Source organism: Peromyscus eremicus, chromosome 17 (assembly GCF_949786415.1).
Source record: "Peromyscus eremicus chromosome 17, PerEre_H2_v1, whole genome shotgun sequence".
Lineage (NCBI taxonomy): Eukaryota > Metazoa > Chordata > Mammalia > Rodentia > Cricetidae > Peromyscus > Peromyscus eremicus.
In genome coordinates, this window is record NC_081433.1 from 59,311,433 (window position 1) to 59,324,756 (window position 13,324).

Here is a 13,324-nt window from a genome sequence, read left to right on the forward strand (position 1 = left end):
TGCACAAGGAGAACGCGCGCATGCTCCGCCGTACTTATTGACCTCCGCGGAAGCCATGCCCTGTCCTCGGATCTTAAAGGGCTAGAAGCAGCTTCGGTTCCTTGCACTTTTGCTGGGAAGGGGTGCGCAGGCGCAGTGAGGAGTTCTCCAGTTGGAGTAGTCGTCGCGTATTAAGTTGCTGCTGTCTGTCCCAGCAGAGGAAGCTAGAGTGCTGAGCGTCCGACCACCAATTTGCACCTCACTAGATCCACTGGACCAGAAAAGTTTGTGAATAGGGGTTCCCGAGTTTTGGGATACCCAGGCTTGCAGCGTAGGGGGACGGAGGAGGCTGGAGGGAGGTGAGTGGACCTCCTGTGTCGTATCGTTTATAGAGCCCTAAGTCATTTTGGAGGACCCCGACCCAAATAACCACAGAGGGACACTGGTAAGTTTAGTGTTAGTATCTCTCTGTGCTGTTTTCTGACATGACCTCTCTGAGGCCTCGTTTTTTCACCTTATTGAGGAGAAAACTGAGGTTCAGCTTAGTCATAGCCCAGGTTTTCACAGCTTGTAAGTGAGGGGATTTGAACACAGACTGCTGCCCGAACTACGATTTTATTGCCTGGTGCAAGTGCCTGGGATTCTGGTGTTAATTTCTTGGCAATAGCAATTATCCAAAGCCTTAAGTTTCCCATTCTCACTATATAAGGCTGAGTATGCAGAGCATGCCGTGTGTGTGTGTGTGTGTGTGTGTGTGTGTGTGTGTGTGCGCGCGCGCGCGCGCATATATACATATACACACACACACTACACACACACACATACATACACAGAGAGAGACAGAGACAGAGACAGAGAGAGAGATTTTTTTGAGATAGGGTCTCTCTAACATAGCCCTGGCTGTTCTGGAACTTACTAGGTAGACCAGGCTGGCCTCAAACTCTAAGGATCTACCTACTTCTGGCTCCTGAGTACTGGCATTAAAGGTGTGCACCACCATGTCAGGACCTAACCAAGTCCCAGCCCCTGATAAGAACTAATTTATTCCTTTATTTGGGGGTGGGATGTGCTATGGAGGCCAGAGGACAACTTACTAGAGTCAATTCTTTCCCTCACCATGTGGGTTCCTGGGATTAAACTTAGATCATCTGGCCTGATGTCAAGCTGAGCTATCTTGGGGACCCAAGAGCTTTTGATAATTATTGTCATCTCTTCCCTCTAGCTCCCCATATGGAGCCCACTCAGCTTGCAGAGAACCTCATCCCAAACCAGCAATCCCCTGCTCCTGAACTTGAGGATCCTGAGGACCCCAGAGACGAATCCCCAGACAGCTCAGATACTGTGGTCCTCAGTCTGTTCCCCTGCACCCCAGAGGCTGTGAATCCTGAAGCAGATGCCAGTGGATCCTCATTACATGGTGAGAACCTGGGTTTCGGTGAGGGAAACTGTCAGGTTCCACATGAACTCTCTGCCCTCATGGCAGGAGACTTGGGACTACTCTTCCCCTCCACCCTCCTAGATTATTTTTTTTATTTGTGTGTGTGTGTGTGTGTGTGTGTGTGTGTGTGTGTGATGTATATGCATGTTCCTGAGGTTGTGTGCATGTGTTCACACTACTGCATGTGCATATGTGTGCACATGCATGGAGACCAGATGTTGACTTGGATACCTTGTCTATAAAAAATATTTCATTTTTTAAAATATTTGCCAGGCATGGTTGGCACACATCTTTAATCCCAGCTCTCAGGAGACAGAACTAGGCATCTCTGTGAGTTCAAGGTCAGCCTGGGCTACAAGGGAGTTCCAGGACATTCAAGGACAGTCAAGGTCACTTAGACCTTGTCTTTAAAAAGTGTGGTGGGATAGGTAGAGAGATATCTGAATTGTTTAGAGCACTTGTTCTTCCGGAGGATCTGGGTTCAATTCCCAGCACCCACAGGGCAGCTTATAACCATCTTAACAACTCCAGCTTTTCAACCCAAATACCCCCAGAGATCCGACAAATTCCTCTGGCCTTTGAGGACATCAGACACACAGATGGTACACATACATTCATGCAAGCAAACTATACACATAAAATAAAACAAGACCATCTAAACAAAAAAGTTTTAAAGGGTTTTTATTTTTTTTTATTTTATTTATTTTTTGTATATTGTTATTTTGCCTGTGTGAGGGTGTCGGGTCCCCTGGAACTGTAGTTACAGACAGTTCTGAGCTGCCATGTGCTTTTAAGCACTGAGCCATCTCTAAAGCCCCTAAAGGATTTTTTTTAAAGATTTATTTGTTTATTATGTATACAGTATTCTGTCTGCATGCATATCTGCAGGCCAGAAGAGGGCACCAGATCTCATTACAGATGATTGTGAGCCACCATGTGGGTGCTGGGATTGAACTCAGGACCTCTGGAAGAGCAGTGTTCTTAACTGCTGAGCCATCTCTCCAGCACCCCCAAAGGATTTTTAAATGTTTTATTTTATGTGTATGAGTGCTTTGCCTGCATGTGTTTGCACCATGTGCATGCAGTGCCTGAGGGAGCCAGAGGAGGGTGTCTGAACCCTGGAACTGCAGTTGTAGACCCTCCCCCAACACAGATGCCGATCAAACCTGGGGCTCTTGAACCCCAGAGAAACATCTCTGCAGTCCCTAAATTTTTACATTACATTTATTTATTTCATGTGTGTTTGTGCACATGTATGAACATGTGTGTATGTGGAGGATGGAAGGCAATTTTCAGGATAGGTTTTCTCTTGTATCTGGTGGGTCCTAGGGACGGAGCTCAGGTCATCGAGCGCACAACACGTGCCTTTACCAGCTGAGCCATCATTCTGGCCGCCGCCTTATGTTCAGGAGGCAGAGGCAGGTGGATCTCTGTGTTTGAGGCCAGTCTGGTCCATACGACAAGTTCCAAGACATCCAGGACTCTAAATAGAGTGGCTCTCTCTATATACATACATATATACACACATGCATACATACATGTGCACATATACATACAAATACACTAATTTTTTTTTTTTTTTTTGAAACATTCACTGTGTAACCCTGGCTGGCCTAGAACTCACTACGTAGACCGATTGGCCTCGAAGTCACAGAGACCTGCCCGCTTCTGCCTCTATAGTGCTAGGACTCACTGACTAGCAGGTCAAGCTGAATCAGTGAGTTTCAGGTTCAGTCAACCTGGGATCAAATGCGTACTCCACCACACCTGGCCATTTTGTAAATGTCTTTAGTGTGGCAAAATACATACATTTACTATTTGGACACAATTGCAGTACAGTTAGTGAACTTTGGCACACTCACCAGCTTGTGCCACCATCACTTCTATCTAGTTCCAGAATATTTCCATCACTGCAGAAGACTCCCCTCCCCCAGGCCGGGGCAACACTGATCTGCCTCCTGTCTCTGGTAATTGCCTGTTCACATTGTTCTGGTCGATATGTGTCCCGGGGGTGGCCCGACATCTTGAACTCATGATTGACCAAGTGTGGCATGGGGCAGCTAGCTCTACATTACTCTTCATGATCACATGGTATACTAGGGGGTGGGCGGACCACATTTGTTGACCTGTTTATCTATGCACAAACATTTGGGTGGTTTCTTTTTATTTTTAAATTTGTGTGTGTGTGTGTGTGTGTGTGTGTGTGTGTGTGTGTTTGAGCATGCATGCATGCACTGGTGCCAACAGAAACCAGAAGATATTGGCTCTTGCTGGAGCTGGAGTTACAGGTGGCTGTGAGCTGGCAATGTGGGTGCTGGGAGCTGAACGAACCCCAGTCCTTTTTTAAGAACAACTAACACTCTCAGTAGCTGAGCCAGCTCTCTGCCCACCCCCCAGTTTCTTCTGTGCTGTTGGGAACAGTACTGCTTCCAGCACCACGTTTTCATTTGAACTAGGCTGTCTGAGAACTTCAGAGGTAGAAACAGGAAGATTTGAAATTCAGGGTTATCCTCAACTACGGAGAGATCCTGGGCTACACGAGACCTTGTCTCAAAAGCCAGGAAGGCTCCCACGGGGATGACTGGGTCAGGTAATGCTGCCCTGTGAACAAAGGGACCTGAGTTCAATCCCGAGCAGCCAGAGCAGAAGCTGGTGTGGTAAAACACACTTGCAGTTCCATCTCCGAGGAGGCGGAGACAGGGGGGTCCCAGGACCTGATGGACAGCCAGCCTAGCCCAAATGGTGAGCCCCAAGCCTGTCTCAAAAGACAAGGTAGACAGCTCCTGAGGAGTACACCTGAGGTTGACCTCTGACCTCTGTATGTGAGTGCATGCTCGCGCGCGCACACACAGTTGGTCCATCCCTTCCCCTTCTCTATTTCCTTATGTGAAACATCCTGAGCCCAGGCCTCCTTGTCCCTAAACACCCCTAATTTGATGTCCCACCAGGACCTGTGTCCTCCCTACCTCTGCCCAGCTTGTTGGGAGTGGAGCGGGGGTCACCTGAGAGCCACCTGCTCTAACCATCTTCTCAGGCAGACTCGCAGCCGGCCCTGCTTTTGTACTCTTACCTGCCTTTTCTCCTTCCTTCTTTTCTATGGCAGGATTTCACTGTGTAGCTCAGGATAGCCTCAAACTTGGGATTTCCCTCCTGCCTCTGCCTCCCCAGGATTGGGATTATGGGGTGTGCCCCTCAAACCTATTTGTTCTATGGCCTTTTTATGGCCCCTCTCTTTGGTTTCTCTGTGTAGCCCTGGCTGTCCTGGAACTCGCTCTGTGGCTCAGGCTAGCCTTGAACTCACAGAGATCTGTCTGCCTCTGCCTCCTGAGTACTGGGATTAAATGTGTGTACTACCATCGCCTGGCTATTTATCTCTCATTTTTATTTACTTATAGTCTTCGAAAAGATTTATTTTTACTTAAAAAAATCATGTGTATGGGTGTTTTGTCTGTTCGGGTGTCTGTGCAGCATTCATGCCAAGTGCCCACAGAGGCCAGAAGAAGGCGTCAGGTCCCCTGGACCTGGAGTTACAGTCGGTTGTGAGCCAGCATATGGATGCCATAAACCAAATCTGGTCCTCTGGAAGAACAGAGTGCTCTTAACCACTGAGCCATCTTTCTAACCCAATTTTGATTTTTAATTATGTACATGTGTAGTGCATATATTGTCCACAGAGGCCAGAAGTATTGGGTGCCCTGGGGCTGGAGCTACAGGTTGTGGTTGTGACTCACACAACATGGGTGCTAGGAACCAAATTCAGGTCCTTTGGAAGAGCAGCAAGCACTCTTAACCAAAGAATGATCTCTCCATCTCCCTTCTCTTGTTTTGTGCTGGGAATCAGCCCGGTCCTCACACACTAGGCCAGTGCTGTCACCGCCCTGGATCAACAGCTCTTCTCTTCCTCTACCTTCCCTCCTCTTTGTTTGCTTTGGTTTTTACGAGACAGGATTTCTCTGTGTAACAGCCCTGGCTATCCTGGAACTCACTCTGTAGACCAGGCTGGCCTCGAACTCAGAACCCTTGGAGTGCTGGGATCAAAGGCATGTGCCACCACTGCCTAGCCTCCTATTTCTTTAACATAGGGTTTCATTCTGTGGCCCAGGCTGCTGCGACTTGTGATACCTGCCCCAGCCTCCTGAGTAGCTGGGGAAGTGAGCCTGCACCACTAGGCCCCGCCCCTTCGCCCTCCATTTTAAAAGGTTATTTTATTTACTGTTAGCATCTGTGTGGATGTGGGCGTGCACATGGAGATCACAGGGGTGGCCTTTGAAAGCTTGGAGCCCACAGCGTATGCCTGACACCCGAGACAAGGAGACAAGCAGACAGGGGACGGGCTCTTCCTCTCCCTGCAGGCAGCTTCTTGAAGCACTCAACAACCCTCACGAACCGGCAGCGTGGGAATGAGGTCTCGGCGCTGCCAGCCACCCTGGATTGTAAGTAGAACTCAAGGAGGGGTGGGGTGGGGGGGGGCTAGAGGAGTCCTTACAAGCCCGGCAGGGCATCCCATGGCCCAGCACTTGGGAGATGGAGGCAGGGGGGTCAGAAGTTCAAGGACATCCCTGGTTACTCACTGAGTTGGAGGTCAGCCTAGACAAAGAAAAGCCACAGGGATTGAGGAATGTGGCTCGGTTGGTAGTCTGCTCACCAGCATGCACAAAGTTCTGAGTTCACCCCAAGCTCCTCATACCTGTCACCTCAGCACTCAGGAGGGTCAGCAGTTCCAGGTCATCCTTGGCTACATAGCAAGTTGCAGGCCAGCCTGGGCTATGAGACCCTCTCAAAAAAAACCAAAGAGGACGATTTTGAACAGGGTAAACTGAGGCCTGGGGAGGGGATGGAGTGGGTGAACACTGTGCCTGTCTCTGGCCCCAGCTCTGTCCATCCACCAGCTTGCAGCCCAAGGGGAGCTGAGCCAACTGAAGGACCATCTGCGGAAAGGTACGTGTGTCCTCTGTGTGCATGCACACGCCTGTCTGGTAGGGGAACTTGTGTGTGAGTGGCTTGTGTGAACATGTATGTTTTGTGTATGTTCCCCTTCATGAGACCCCCGAACCCTGCCCACCCCACTCATGAGAGTGCACAGTTTTGTCATCTCCCACCCCATGTCCCTCCCACTTGTCAGGTGACAACCTGATCAACAAACCAGATGAACGTGGCTTCACCCCCCTCATCTGGGCTTCAGCCTTTGGAGAAATTGAGACAGTTCGCTTCCTGCTAGACTGGGTACGTCCTGGGGACGCAGGGACAGGCTGGGCTCTCAGCTTCTGATGCTGCTGCCTTTGAGATGGGCTGCCCCACTTGAGGACCCTGAGATTTCTGCTTCCCTAGGGTGCTGACCCTCACATCCTGGCCAAGGAGAGGGAGAGCGCCCTGTCGCTTGCCAGCATGGGCGGTTACACCGACATCGTGAGGTTGTTGCTTGAACGTGACGTGGACATCAACATCTATGACTGGGTGAGCACTGCCACCTTGATCTGTCATAGCCTCCTAAGCTTCCATTCCTGCTCCACATGGATGGAGTCCCCGGGAGGTGCTAGGCCTGCCCTGGGTTCTGGGAACACAGGACAACTGTTATCACAGCTGGTAAGACTTCCCATTAATGGGAGACAGATGCACAAAGAGAATGAGTAGAGCTCTGAGGGTAGGCTCACCAGCAGCTGCCGTGAGAAGTGAGGGAGGGCTACCTGGAAGAATGGGCATCTAAGAGACACCGAGCATGAGAGCCCATGTGGTAGACAGCAAGTGGGGTGAACTGGCAGCCAGGGCAGGGGCAATGGTTTTCACCTAGTCTTATCCCACAGAACGGGGGGACACCACTACTTTACGCTGTGCGTGGGAACCATGTGAAGTGTGTGGAGGCCTTACTGGGTGAGTAGGAGATCACTGGGCACTTTGGGAATCCTGGACTCCAAAAGTAGACAAGAAGAGGCAGAGCAGTGAGTGTGTGGGTTTTCCTGTTTGATCCAGTCAGCCACATTGAGCCCCCCCCCCCCCCCAGGGACTCCAAATCCTAAGTCCTGTTCTTTGGGTAGGGGGGCACTGAGGCCCTGCAGTCCCCAAGCCCTGCGGCCAGGGGCTCCTGACTCTCAGATGCAGCCCTGTGCACAGTGCTTGTTCTGCTTTGCAGCCCGGGGCGCTGACCTCACCACAGAGGCCGACTCTGGCTACACCCCAATGGACCTCGCAGTGGCCCTGGGATACCGCAAAGGTGGGCTTGAGATCCTGGGGTGGATGGAGGGACCGTGTGTGGGGTGGTCACAGAGGGGTACACAGGGTGCTCCCCGAAGGTGCTAGGTGATGCCCTTTAGCACCCAGGCACCTCCTCATCCTGGCCCTTGGCACTTGGGCTGTGGTAGGGGCACCAGTGCCTGACAGGGATGGAAGCCACTCGGGTACACAGACACGCAGATACCAATAGCCCCAGCTTAGCTCCAGGGTAGGTTTAGATCTTAGTCCTCCCTGCCACAGGCACGCATGCACCATGACACACGGTGCTGGGGTGGAGCACTTCACTGAGGCCACCCCAAACTTGTGTCTATTTCTGCGGCTATAACAGAATACAAGGTAGAAGGCTTTATTTAGACAGACTCATGGTTCTGGAGGCGGGAGAGCTACAGCTGTGTGGCCACACTGGCTGAGGGTCTGGTATTGCTTTGACTGAGCGGGGAGCAAGAGCCGGAGTGGGTGTGAAGCAGGAAGTCGAGAGAAGCCCGGAGGCCTTGTCTTAAAACAGCCGATTCTCCAGGGAGCTCTGCCCCGCTGCCCAGCTGCAGCAGACCACTTGTGAGGAGTCCCAGCCTCTGGGCTGAGCCCCTCCGGGGTCTCCTTCACTCCTGCTCATGGCCCCCTGAGCAGCCTCTCCAGTCCCCTCCCACTCATACCTCCTCCCACAGTGCAACAGGTGATGGAGAGCCACATCCTCAAACTGTTCCAGAGTACCCTCGGGCCTGCTGATCCCGAGTGAAGACGGCCTGTTGGGAACCCAGGCACTCAGGGAACAAACCAGTCTGCCCACAACTGGCTTGAGGCAGCTCCTGGACAGTGGTGGGAAGGGGCCTTCCCCAACAAGAACCAATAAATCTGTGGAGATCTTGAAGGGCTTCCAGGTGCCTCCCAGGGGGGCTTCCTGGAGGAGGTGGCCGCCGATAGCTCTCACACTGCTTTCTCACCCAGCACCCGCAGGTGGTAGATGACCACACGGCCAAAAAAGTCGGTGGTGTCCTCAAAGGTCAACTTCAGCTGATCCACCTCCACAGTGGGGATGGAGAAGGTGTGGCCTCTAGCAGTCAAGGAAATGGTGACTTTGTTTCTGACCGACCAGGCCACCTTCCCAGTTCAGACGCCACCCAATGGACTACAGACCCTTTCTTGGTGCCTCTCATACCCAGCAAGAAATCAACAGCACCTTCTGCCCCCCACAGGGCTTTACTGTGTAGCTCTGGCTGTCCTGGATCTCACTCTGTAGACCAGGCTGGCCTCGAACTCACAGAGATCCGCCTGGCTCTGCCTCGTGAGTGCTGGGATTAAAGGTGTGAACCACCACTGCCCGGCCACCTTATTTTTTGATGGCCTCAAAACTCACTGTGTACCTGAGGATGACCTTGAACTCCTGACCCTCCTACTTATACCTCCGGAGCACTAAAGCTCCATGTAATAGCTCCTGCTCAGGTGTAGGAGGCCAAAGCTTTGGAGACAGTATGGTTATGTGGCCAGGCTGGCCTAACATTTTAGATCCTTCACCTCAGCTTCTCCAGTGCCTGTACCACCACACCCTCCAGAGCCAACCCTTTTAGAAGACCATATCCCTCAGACCCCAGGCCAAGCAGGATATTTGAAGAGCATTGCTGTCCTCAGGGTAGAGGTCCACAATCTTGCTGAGGGTGCCCCCGCCCTTTGAACCTGCAGTGGAGAAAGACAAGCTGAGAATCCAGGGAACCCCTTTGACACCCACCTCTCACGACCTTCCAGTACCTTCCAAGCAGCTGTGGCGACTGGAGAAGCCGCCCTGGAACTGCACCTGCAGCTGTGTGACGTGAACACGCTGGGGAAACTCGAGTGTCACCCACTGGGAGGGGCCCTGGAAGCAGATGGGTACTTGGTAACCGCAGGGTAAGGGCCTATTATGCTCTGCTCACCTGTCAAGTCCCACGGCCACAGCCAGTCCAGCGAGAGTGAGCGCGCAGTCATTTCTAGTTCTCCCCAAATTTCTCAAGGCACCCTGCACCCCGAATCTGCTTCACACTCGGAATGGAGGGGTGTGGAAGCGCCTCACCTGGTCAGAGTTCCAGCACGTCTCCTCATCCTGGTCAAAAAGATGTTTCTTCCCAAACTGCCGGCTGTTGCGATGAAGCACAGAACTCACCCTGCAGGACAGGAGCAGGGCGAGGGGCCTCGGCACGACTGTGAGCCACCCTCCAGGCCAGCCAGCCCCACCCGCAAGAACTCTGCCACCACCAGTCTGGAACAAGACCACCAGCCCTCGCCCGGGCCAGGGACACGGCCGCCTGGCTCCGCCCCCAGCCTGCCCTACCCGCCACCAGGTCGGGACCCTAGATCTCACCTGGCCTCACCACCACTGCTCAGCTCCCAGTTCATCCGCCCCCTTGAGTCTCACCTGCTCACGGTCTCGGGGCAAACCAAAGACTGGCTCATCTCGGCTCTGCGACGCCTTGCCCAGAGCTCAGCGCGAGTTCGAACTCCGGCGCTGCCACTCCCCACTTGACCCAGGTGACAAGGCGGTGATCCGGGAACCGGAGAGAGACAGAAGCAGCTGCCTAAACTTTACAGCCTAGCCCAAGTTTTTCCGCAGATTCGCGAACCCGACACCAAACCCGGAACCGCGTGCGGACAGCGCACGCGCAGTGTAGCCAGGACCCACCCACCGCGCGCGGTGCCGGGGCGGGGTTTGTGGCGACTTCGCTTCGCCTCTTAAAGAGCCCGCACCCCGAGGTTTCTCATTCCGTGGAGCTGGAGGGAAAACGCAGGCGGTCCCCCTCCCGGATACAAAACGTTCTCACACAGCCTTCTAGTGATCGTGTCTCCTGCGGAGGGCCTCCCTCGCCGCGGATGCAATCCAGCTTCCCCAGCAGGGTTTGGTGGGCGCCTGCCGTCCCTCAGGAGGCTAAGCAGGAGGCTTGCATGTTTCATGCCAACATGGACAATTCAGCAAGATGTCTCAAAAAAAAAACTTTTTGGTATATAATATATTTCTTAATTTATCTTGTGTGTATGAGGACTTTGTGCCTGGTGTTTGAATGAGACTCCCTGTGGGTGCTGAGAATCGAACCCCAGTCCTTGGAAAGAACAAGTGTTCTTAACCACGGAGCCAACTCTTAAGCCCTTAATGTGCTTTTTGAGACAGGGTCTCGTTGTGTAGACTTGGCTGCCTGGAACTCCCAGAAATCCTCCTGCCTCTGCCTCCTGAGCCCTGGAATTAAAGGCATGAGCCACCACACCCTGCTGTGGGATTTAAATATATTTTTTTATTTTTTATTTATTTTTTTTTGGTTTTTCGAGACAGGGTTTCTCTATGTAGTTTTGCGCCTTTCCTGGAACTCGCTTTGGAGACCAGGCTGGCCTCGAACTAACAGAGATCCGCCTGCCTCTGCCTCCCGAGTGCTGGGACTAAAGGCGTGCGCCACCACTGCCCGGCTAAATATATTTTTTAATTAAAAACATTTTATTGCTGGGCGATGGTGGTGCACGCCTTTAATCCCAGGCTCAGGAGGCAGAGGCAGGCAAATCTGTGATTTTGAGGCCAGCTTGATCTATACAGAAGAGTGCCAGGAAATCCAGGGTTATACAAAGAAACCCTGTCTCAAAAAAAAAAACAAAACAAAACAAAACAACAACAACAACAACAAACATTTTATTTAATGTGTAATGAGTTTTTCTTGAATGTTCATACCATGTAAGTCTGGTACCTCTCCATCTAGAAGAGGACATCAGATCTTCCAGTGTGGGTGCTGGGACCTGAACGTGGGTCCTCTGCAAGAGGAAAGTGCTCTTAACCACTCTCCAGCCCCTAATTTTTTTTTATTACATTTATTTGTATAAGTCAGAGCACAACGTGTTAGGAATTGGTTTTCTCCTTACACCACATGGATCCTGGGGACTGAGCTTGAGTAATCAGGCTTGGCCATGTCCTCAGCTAAGGATGTAGTTCAGTGATAGAAGGCTACCAGAAAGTGCTAGGTGGGGGTTAGTTCCATTGCCAGCACAGAATGAACTGGTAAGTCTCAGCAAATGGTGTTATGGAAGGCTTGTTCAGAGAATCGGCATAGGTGGGTTTTGTAGGATGAACAGTTTACCCCAGCGGTAACAAAACAAAACCACTCAGACACCGCAAACCCTGTGGTTCAGGGATGAACCACAAAGACAAACAGGCTGAGGAAGCCCTGAAGGAAGGGCTTTCTGGGAGGGAACACCTAGTGGGAACGAGTTCCAGGCCAGGGATTGGAAAAGTAAAGGCATAGACTGAGGTGACAGACCTTTGGAGCCAATGCCTACTGAGCTGGAGCAGCTTTGGGGAGAGGGTCGGACCCCCACCTCTCTGAATTAAGACTCCCAAGCTAGAGCAGTCCCTGGGGTTGAATGGTCTTAGATCTTTTCCTTTTTCTACTAGAGCCAGAAGGGTTCCCAAGGCATCCACTAGTGTCTCCCCAAGCCCACCCCAGGAAGCGGGGCTGGCAGGGTAACTGGGTCACCATCGGGAGAGCTGCCCTGCTAGCCTGTAAATGCCAGAACTTCCTTGCCAGAACTTCAGTTATGGGTCCCATCCAGACCTAGCCTAGCAGTCCTCCAAGGGCTATGGAGGAAGCGTGTGGAGTTAAAAGCTGGGCTGTGTGATCTCAGACAAACATTTGACCTCTGAGCTCAGCTTCCTGTCAGTGGAAAGTAGGCTGTTTGGGTTGACGCCTAGTAACAATAATATGAGACACTGGGACTCAGACAAGGTCTGTCTCCAGGCACAGGCTCATCATTATCCTGCCTATGGCTGTCTGGTATCACTTCTATGGCACTGAATGCAAAAAAACGTGGCCGTGGTGCCTGAAGAGGCTGCATACAATCCCAGCCGGATCCTTCCTATATCGCTCCTGGCTCTGGCATGAGGCTGCCTGGCCCCCTGGGACATGGCCAGCTCCTTACCCTCTTCCCGCCTCCTCACCCCACTGGCGCCTGGGCATGAAAGAGCCTCCTGTTTCACCAGGGAATTAGTAGTTCTGAGTTCCCAGTGAGGCAGCCAACGCGGTCCATTCATCCGCCTAAGTAAGGGAGCCTGAGTGCTGCCTCCTTCCCACCGCTCTACAGGCCCTGAGGCAGGGAGGGTGCCATAAGGACCGGATCTGTCTATTCATTCTCTCTCCATTTTTTTTTCCTGTTTGTTTGTTTGTTTGTTTGAAGACAGGGTCTCACTGTGTAGCTCTGTCTGTCCTGTAACTCACTCTGTAGACCAGGCTGGCTTAGAACTCTCAGAGATCTGCCTGCCTCTGCCTCCCACGTGTTTGGATTAAAGGAGAGCTCCACTATGCCTAGTTTTCTTTTTCTTTCTTTCTTTCTTTCTTTCTTTCTTTCTTTCTTTCTTTCTTTCTTTCTTTCCTTTGTGACAGAGTTGCTGGCCTCAAATTCATTATGCAGCCAAAAATAGCCTTAAAATCCCAGTCCTTCTCAGGTGGTTGGTGGCATTGTGTGTAACTGTCTACATGTGACCATGGACAGCTAGAGGGATATTGCCCCAAGACCTGGCTGTCCAGGAGCTTCCTGCCACCCATGTGGCCTTTGGGCCATTCATCCCCACCGCCCCCTTACCTCATCCCCTGATGGCAGCCCCAGGGTGCTTGAGACAGAAAAGACCTTCCAGGCTGGAGGTAGGGACTTTCTGGATCCCAGAGTGGGCCTATAAATAGC

At 51.9% G+C, this 13,324-nt stretch overlaps 2 protein-coding genes across 5 annotated transcripts in view; one reads left to right on the top strand and one right to left on the bottom strand.

Moving 5' to 3' along the window:
• Positions 1-8,513, top strand: Rfxank (regulatory factor X associated ankyrin containing protein). Of its 2 annotated transcripts, none has more exons than XM_059244434.1 (9): positions 1-424; positions 1,202-1,396; positions 5,770-5,850; positions 6,290-6,355; positions 6,540-6,640; positions 6,746-6,871; positions 7,219-7,285; positions 7,545-7,625; positions 8,311-8,513. In XM_059244434.1, exons 2-9 carry the CDS (start codon positions 1,210-1,212, stop codon positions 8,379-8,381), a joined length of 780 nt encoding a protein of 259 aa, XP_059100417.1. In that variant the 5' UTR covers positions 1-424; positions 1,202-1,209; the 3' UTR covers positions 8,382-8,513. The 2 variants fall into 2 exon arrangements, with proteins under 2 accessions (XP_059100417.1, XP_059100415.1); XM_059244432.1 differs by having other exon boundaries at positions 2-338.
• Nr2c2ap (nuclear receptor 2C2 associated protein) overlaps positions 7,977-13,324 on the bottom strand; it is an 18,158-nt gene continuing 12,810 nt past the window's right edge. Inside the window, exons 4-8 of one of the 3 annotated variants that reach the window (XM_059244437.1) lie at positions 10,032-10,134; positions 9,690-9,780; positions 9,389-9,494; positions 9,249-9,316; positions 7,977-8,689 (exon numbers count right to left, since the gene is read on the bottom strand). In XM_059244437.1, the coding sequence (XP_059100420.1) occupies positions 8,570-8,689; positions 9,249-9,316; positions 9,389-9,494; positions 9,690-9,780; positions 10,032-10,069 (423 nt within the window). In that variant the 5' untranslated portion in view covers positions 10,070-10,134 and the 3' untranslated portion in view covers positions 7,977-8,569. Of the gene's footprint in view, positions 8,690-9,248; positions 9,317-9,388; positions 9,495-9,689; positions 9,781-10,031; positions 10,257-13,324 lie in introns of those variants that run through there. The other 2 variants (XM_059244435.1, XM_059244436.1) reach the window with 2 other exon arrangements.

Bases quoted from the DNA above. Each gene is read 5' to 3' on its own strand.
- Rfxank (XM_059244434.1), top strand. From the start codon at position 1,210: ATGGAGCCCACTCAGCTTGCAGAGAACCTCATCCCAAACCAGCAATCC. The intron at 6,356-6,539 runs GTACGTGTGTCC...CCCACTTGTCAG, and splicing joins GAAGGACCATCTGCGGAAAG to GTGACAACCTGATCAACAAA. The intron at 7,626-8,310 runs GTGGGCTTGAGA...CTCCTCCCACAG, and splicing joins GGCCCTGGGATACCGCAAAG to TGCAACAGGTGATGGAGAGC.